The 7346-nt window shown below is 51.2% G+C and overlaps 1 protein-coding gene across 1 annotated transcript; it reads left to right on the top strand.

The window, feature by feature from the left end:
* Nucleotides 1-3130: 3130 nt before the first annotated feature.
* On the top strand, nucleotides 3131-7092 carry ODF3L1 (outer dense fiber of sperm tails 3-like 1). Its single transcript, XM_006866465.1, has 4 exons — nucleotides 3131-3251; nucleotides 5086-5196; nucleotides 5950-6054; nucleotides 6611-7092. The coding sequence occupies exons 1-4, from the start codon at nucleotides 3131-3133 to the stop codon at nucleotides 7090-7092; spliced, it is 819 nt and encodes a 272-aa protein (XP_006866527.1).
* Nucleotides 7093-7346: the final 254 nt, after the last annotated feature.

Raw genomic sequence — 7346 nt, 5'->3', positions numbered from 1 at the left:
TCCTCCACTGTCAAGTTGCTGGTTTTTCCTTTGTTACTAATGAGCAGACGTACACCAACATGTAAAGGCAGGTGGAGGAAGGTGAGCCAGGGAGAAAGCCTGGGGAAGAGCAACCAGAGGGGTGGGGGGAAAACCAGGATTGTTCATCTGCTCTGATTCAGTACTGCCAAGAAGACGATGAAATTCAGAAGATGACGAAATGTGTTCATTGGATGCAGCTGGTGCCCATAGGTCATTGGGGATGTAAGAATAGTTTAAGGGGCGAGATGGACCTAAAGCTGGCCTGTAGTGAGTTAAAGTAAGAAAGGGAGACAAAAAGGAATTTGTCTATGGTCTGGGGGAGGGAGAAAGAGAGATGTGCAGGACCAGGGAGATGGTGTTCATAGATGGAAGGGACATAAAGATATCCAGAGTTGGATAGGAGGGAGCCAGCTGAGAGACTGAAGTCCAGGGCCCTTCAGGGCAATCGATTTGGAAAGGCTCTTGAGGAATCAGAAAGTGATGGAGAAGGGCTTGGTGGGTCCTCCCAATCTCTGGAGGGAACAAGAGCAGATGACAGCAGAAATTGGTGCCTCTGTGAGAGATTGGGAGAGTTCGAGTCAGACCCCAATGTGATAGCCTCTGTTTTCTCTGCTGGGAAGGCAGTCAGATACAGAAGGTGATTGAACAATGTTTGATATAATCCCTGGCGAGAGGGAGAGAGCAGGCTGACCAGATGGGGAGGTAACTGCTGAGTGGGGCAGAGAGAAAGCCCAGGGTTCTCAGCCATGCAAGCAGACAAAGCAGAGCTGGGTGATTCAGGGCTGGGATGTACCAGGAAAGAAGCTAGACAAGGAGAGATGTGAAGGGTGAGGAGAAAGTGCAGCATCAGCAAATGAGAGTAGGTACCAGAGCAAGAGAAGTAAAGAACAGGAAATAGATCCAGAGGGAGATGGAGTAGGAACCCAGGATGTGCTGAGAGGGAGTTATGCTAGCTGCTGTTGTCGGCCCTGACTCATGACAACTCCACGCACAACAGCCTCAGACTGGTATGACCCAAAGCCACTGGCTGCTTTTCAGAAGTAGATCACCTCATAGACTTTTCTTCCTAGCCTGAATACTCCACTGAAACTTATTCAGCAACACGCAAGCCTCCACGGATGGATGGTGGCTGAACATAAGGCTGGGAATCAAGCCGGGACTCTGCTAGAAGATGAGCATTTTACCATTGACCCACTACTGAGGGGAGGGGAGCTATCTGGAGGAGGTTTGGGGACTGGGAGGCCAGGGAATCAGTGAGTGGCCCCTGGAGAGGCTGTTAAGCCACCAGGGTCATTGGGGGACAAGACCATGAGCCAGGGCCCCCAGTGTTTAGGTGAGAGACAGGTGGTAGTCATGAAGAGGTGAAGAGGGGCATGGTGGGATGCTCAGAGAAGGGGTGCTTTTGATGGGAGGACACTGCCTAGGACCCACTCTACCTTGGACTCTGAATTATGAGGGCATGCGAGTGATGGAACAGCCAGCTTGGGAGAGGTCTGAGGGCTTTCCTCAGGGCTGAGCCAGGTCTTCATTAAAGCTGGAGGGAAGGGAACATTGCTGAGGTGTAGAGGTGCCTCAGTATTACAGGAGAACCGTGCACAAAGACAGTGCAGGGAAGGAGCCAGGATGAAACATCTGGAGAGCATACAGGCCAGAAAGTTGGAGCTCTCTGCCCCAAATCTGACCCTGATCAGTACTGGGGGACCATCAAGGCTCAGGTTAGGACACCCACCGTTTTCTTAGAATCAGAGGCTTGTCTGCCCTGTGGTTGGGGAGCATGGGGAGGGCCTACTCCCTCTGGGTCGGCTCCCCTCTCTTCTGAGATATTTAGTTCCCAAAAAAGGTTTCTAGGGACCCCCTCCCCCCACTCGACTGCTTGGCTGTGCTGCATCCTCATTGCGCCTGCTGGTTGGAATGACTCCAGAGCATGGTTAGGTTTTCGTTAATGCAGAGGCTGTGGGGGGAGGCAGCTCTGGATTGAAGCAGGCAGTTGTGCCCTGGTTCCATCTTGGCACCTGAGGTAATAGAAGACTCAGGGCGAGTCCTTGTTCCTTTCTGCACCTCAGTTTTCCTCTCTATAACCAGCAGGCATCAGCTCCCCAAGAAGGAAGCCCTTCTTATTTGAGATCAAATCCTGAACCTGAATTATAAGCTGGGGCTGTACAAATAGTAAAGGGGTCTCCATGCCCTCAGCTTTGGGTCTTATTCATTAACCAGGGTTGGACACCTTCCGTATTCCTCAATGTTTCCTTCTCACTTCCTCTTCCCCAGAGGATGTTCTTAGTCACAGACATGGAAAGTGGCCTTTTGTGGCTTCAGTGCTATCCCTCCATCTTGCCTTCCATTCTCTGCTTGAAATGCCACAAGCAGACATGTGTTCCCTGAGTTAGATATGGATCGGAACCTGGGATGGTGCTATCAGACAGTCACATCTTAGTATGAAATGGTCACATTGCTCCTTCACAAGGAAAAGCAGACTTTGAGCGAAGAGACAGTATGTTGAAACCCTGGGGAGATGGATGGGAGAGACAGAGGACTAGAGAGGCCCCAAACAGGCTGTGCAGCATGCAGCTTCAGAAAACCCTCCATGGCCCACCCACATTCCCATCCCTTTTCCCAACCTGACAGCACACACAACAGGTCAAATACTGAATCTGTCTGTCACTCCATCTCTTCCTGTCCCTTCCTGTCCAAGGGTCCTAAGGATCCTCAGGCTGCATAGCTAGCTAGGGATGGGGGTGGGCAGCCAGCTTGAGTCTCGGTGTTCCACCAATGAGCTGCCAGCATAGAATTTTTACGACACAGCTCAGGCGCCACGGCAACTGGGAGAAATAAACACTGTGGAGTTCACAGTCCAAGTTCCGATGTGATGTCATCCCCTTGCTCCAGCCTGCTGGGCCCCACAGCTGGCTGTACCCCAGACAGACTCAGCTGCTCCAGCCAGAGTACTGACTTCCTTCCCAGCCCCTGTGCAGTGCTTGAGGTGGACAGAGAGAGTGGATGGAGGGGCCCTGGGGTAGGGGGTCTCTGCACAGACCCCACCTAGGCCCAGCTCTTTAAGTGCTTCTATAATGTCTCAGTAACTGTTATTGCCTCTTCCCTGGCCCCAGCCATGAAACTACCCCAGGGGGACAAAAAGTCTGTGTTGTATGGTCAGCACCCAGAGAAAAAGGTGCAGCCACGTTACTGGCAAGAAGTAAAGCAGACTCCTACCATCGCGGCCATGATCAAAGGTGAGAGCTCTTTGAGCTTGGACACATTCTCCCCTCTGCAGGGCTGCCAAGGTCAATTCAGCTAGCCACTCCTACCTCCTGAAAAGTCCCATCAGATTCTCCTAGAAGTCTACTGAAGACCCAGGCCTCCAAGCTGAGCTCACAAACACCAGAGGCTGCTGGGAGTTTCCAGGGAGGTAGGGGAGGGCAGGAGCTTGGGGCAGGCAAGAGACCAGTTTTGGGAAAAGGCTAGGGACCTCAGTGGAGTTTTAGCCTAGCTTTAACTTTCTTCACTTCCCTTGAATCTTGGACAAATTCTTACTATGTTGTTAAAGACTGAAGATTGCTCCAAGTAGGAGGTGACAATATAGCAGTTTGGATTCTACAGACTGTCACAGAATTTGCACCTTACCAGCTTGTGTGATTTGGAGGACATTGATATTTCTAAGCTTCAGTTTTCTCACCTGTCAGATGAGAAAAACAATAGTATCTACTTGTTGTTCAGAGGCTTAAATGAAATTGTTGTTGTTGCTATGTGCTGTTGAGTTGGTTCTGATCCATAGTGACCCTGTATAGGGTTTCAGAAGAACAACTAGTGACCATGTAGTCCAGCGCATTAACCCACAGCGCCATACTAGGGCTCCGATAACCCATATAAAATGTGCCTGCTGGGCACAGAGTAAGTTCTTGAATAATTGTAATTATTACCTTTATTGAGCCCAGGATAAAATCAGCAGCAGCTCTTGGGAACCCTATGCCAGTTTGCTATGAGTCAGAAGAGATTTGACAGGATACAAAAACAACAACAGCATTACTGCTATTGTTGTTGTTGTTGTTGAAGTGCCGTTGAGTCGGTTCCGACCCATAGTGATCCTGTATAGGGTTTCCGAGGAGCAGCTGGTGAGCTTGAACCACCAACCTTGTAGTTCAAATGGTTTTGCAGTCTGGCTCATTAACCCACAGCACCACACCAGGACTCCCTCTGAATAGTGAAAATGACAGCTACTAACTGAAAGGTTAGTGGTTCGAACCCACCCAGAAGCATCTTGAAAGACAGACCTGGCAATTTGTTTCTGAAAAGGTTGTTAAATGTCATTGAGTGTCTTCTGACTCCTCGTGATCCTGTATAGGGTTTCCAGGGAGGGGTTGGTGAGTTTGAACCTTCGACCTTGTGCTTCAAACGGTCATTGAAGCTAAGTCCTAATCCTATGATGCTGTACCATGAAGACTCTATACAGCCCAGTTCTATTCTGCAACACACGGGGTCACCACGAATAACCATCAACTCAACAGCAAGTTCTCTTTCTTTTTAAATTGTCTTTATTATGTGGGCAGTGGTGGTTCAATGTTGAAATTCTTGCCTTCCATGCCAGAGATCCAGATTCAATTCCCAGCCAATGCTCCCCAAATGCAGCCACTACCGGTCATAAATTTGCATGTTGCTATGATGCTGAATAGTGGCGCTTCCAGATTAAGATGGATTAGGAAGAAAGGCCTGACAATTGACTTCTGAAAACAGCCTATGAAAATGCTCTGGATCACAACGGTCCAGTCCATAACTGATCATGGGGTGTCATGGGATCAGGCAGCATTTCGGGGTCGCTGTGAGTTGGGGACTGGCTTGATGGTAGCCAACAACAACAACATCACCTTTATGATTATGATTAGACACTGCCTGCATTTTATCTGGGAACAGTCTTTCTCTAAAGGAAGGAGCTCCAGAGTTAGGCTCTGGTGGCAGTGCACATCCATGGGAGGAAAGCTCCCCAGTGTTCTTATGGTGCATGGTGTCTGGGGCTGCCCTGCTTCCAATCCGGTGGATGCAAGCTGAAAGCTGTCCTGTCCACTCTCCCAGGTCCCGGGCCTGCCAAGTACCTCCTACCATCCTGCATAGGCTACCGAGACCACGACATCTCCATGTTCCAGGAGCCGGCCTACACTCTTCATACCCGACACTCGGAGAAGTGTGAGTGGTTGCCCACCCACCCTCCCCTCAGAGGTGATTGGGGCACAGTGAGAGGCATGAAGCCTTTCTCTGTAGCCATAGGCCCCAGAATCTGAGGTTTGTTTCATGTGGGATGCTTAAGTGGGCCCTTGGGCCCAGAAGGAAACCAGTAGAGATGCTCAAGTGACCTGTCCCCCCAAAGAAATCTCTGTGGTCATATCCCAGCAGATCTCCCCAAGGGAGCTTCAAAGGGATACTGTCACCATCTTCAACTCTGGTCTTCATGTCCTGCTAGCTTCACTTGTCACAGTGGCTGGATAGACATAGCTGTGGGTTATAGGGAGGGACAAGCCCTCAGAGCTCCCAGATGGCCTTGAACCCCAGGAGTGGGGTGGGGTTGGGGAGCAGGGGCTGCTATCCAAGGTTAGGAGGAGCAGAGGCTGGGCAGGGATGTGGAGCTGGGGGCCTGAGATCTCAGGCCCCTCCCTGGAGAGATACACCCTATTCAGCAGGGACTGACTCCTTCCTAATACTAATCCATAGCGGCTATTATCATTCCTTGGCACCAGTCCCTGTTGGGGTGGACGGCTGACTGGGCAGCTGAGCAGCTGTTTTATCTGTCTCTTGCTGACCAATTTCTTGAGAAGGGCAGGCCATGTGTCAAAAGGTCCATTTTGCAGAGGGCAATACCCAAGAGCCCTTGCTCCTGTCTGGCTGGGATGGGGATCACACTGGGGTAGTGGTAGTTTTCCTGATCAGCCCTCTCCTTGGCAGATGTGTGCAACCCCGGGCCTTGCTATTTCTTGGATCCCAAAATAACCAGGTTTGGAATGTCCAGCTGCCCGCAGGTTCCCATGGAGGAGCGCATCTCCAACCTGCGTAAGATGGGGTTGGAGCTGGGGTTGGAGGTGGGGAAAATGGGGGAGCTGTGGTTCACTCTTAGGACCTGAGGGAGGGGCAAAGGGTCATGATCCAATGTAGCTGTGGATGCTGCCATCTTTCTGCAATGTCCTGTCAGGACACCAATGTCACGATATTGACATTTATGTCTTTAAGCCAATGCTGTCTACTCACAGGGTCTCCATGAGATGGAATCAACTCCCCAGCAACAGGTCTGGTTGTTTTTAACAAGGGTGATGTGAGGAAAATGGCATGGGCTTATGGTACACAATGACAATGACAATGTCATGGGCTGTAGTGATCTCTGGATGTTCTCATCACAGGGACAATGTCAGAACCCTAGAGCCTTGTGGTTCACACATATGACAAGATGGCTAAGTCACTGTAGTCTCATGCCCCTGCCTGGGGCTGAGGTGCTTATACTGAAACCACACCAGGTTAACCCAGACCTCTGCGCCTTACCTGGGTCCAATAGCTGAATACCAGGGGTGTGGCCTGGCCTCCCCCCTGAGAATTTGTCCTTTATCCCTTCTAGGTCTGAGTCCCACCCCAGCCTCCTGCCAGTACAGCACTGAGAAAGTCCACCCTCCTGGGGAGCGCAGGGCTCCCCAGTATACTTTCGGCTACCGATGTCCATACAGACTGATGGACCCCAACCCGGCCCCCAATCAGTACGAGTTACCACTCCTGATAGGGCCCAACACCCCTGTCAGCCGAGCTGCCCCCTGCTATAGCCTGGCTTCCCGGGTCAAGAACTGGTTCTACAAGGAGGACTTGGCAGGCGGCCCAGGACCGGCCATGTATGCACAGCCTGAACCGTCCATCTACCAGCACCGCAGCCCCGCCTACAGCATGGCCAAGCGCTTCGCCTATTCCATGGACCACACTCCCCGGCCCGGCCCCGGCTCTCATGATGTCCAGCAGGTCACCGTACACAAGCCCCACACTCCTGCTTTCTCCATGGGCACCAAGCACTCACCCCACCTGTGCCCATTGGTCATCCACATTCGTGACTGAGCCCCCGAACCTACATTCACCCTGCCCTGCCCCATCCACAGAACTAATTTTTCTATACACAGCAGGGTAACTTCTTGACCAAGGCTTCGAGTGTCCTGAAATGTTTTTATTTATAAATCCCTTGGTTTTTCAAATACCCATGACTGTTTCTTCTGGGCTCTGTCCTAGGTGAGAGGCAGGGTACTAGGAAGCATTGCAGGGGGGTCCCTGGCTGGACTTAAGGAACTTTCATTGTAGGAGGCAGCAACATGCCC

The sequence above is a fragment of the Chrysochloris asiatica genome, unplaced genomic scaffold, assembly GCF_000296735.1.
Source record: "Chrysochloris asiatica unplaced genomic scaffold, ChrAsi1.0 scaffold00092, whole genome shotgun sequence".
NCBI classification, from domain to species: Eukaryota; Metazoa; Chordata; class Mammalia; order Afrosoricida; family Chrysochloridae; genus Chrysochloris; species Chrysochloris asiatica.
This window is presented reverse-complemented; position numbering and strand designations above follow the sequence as displayed.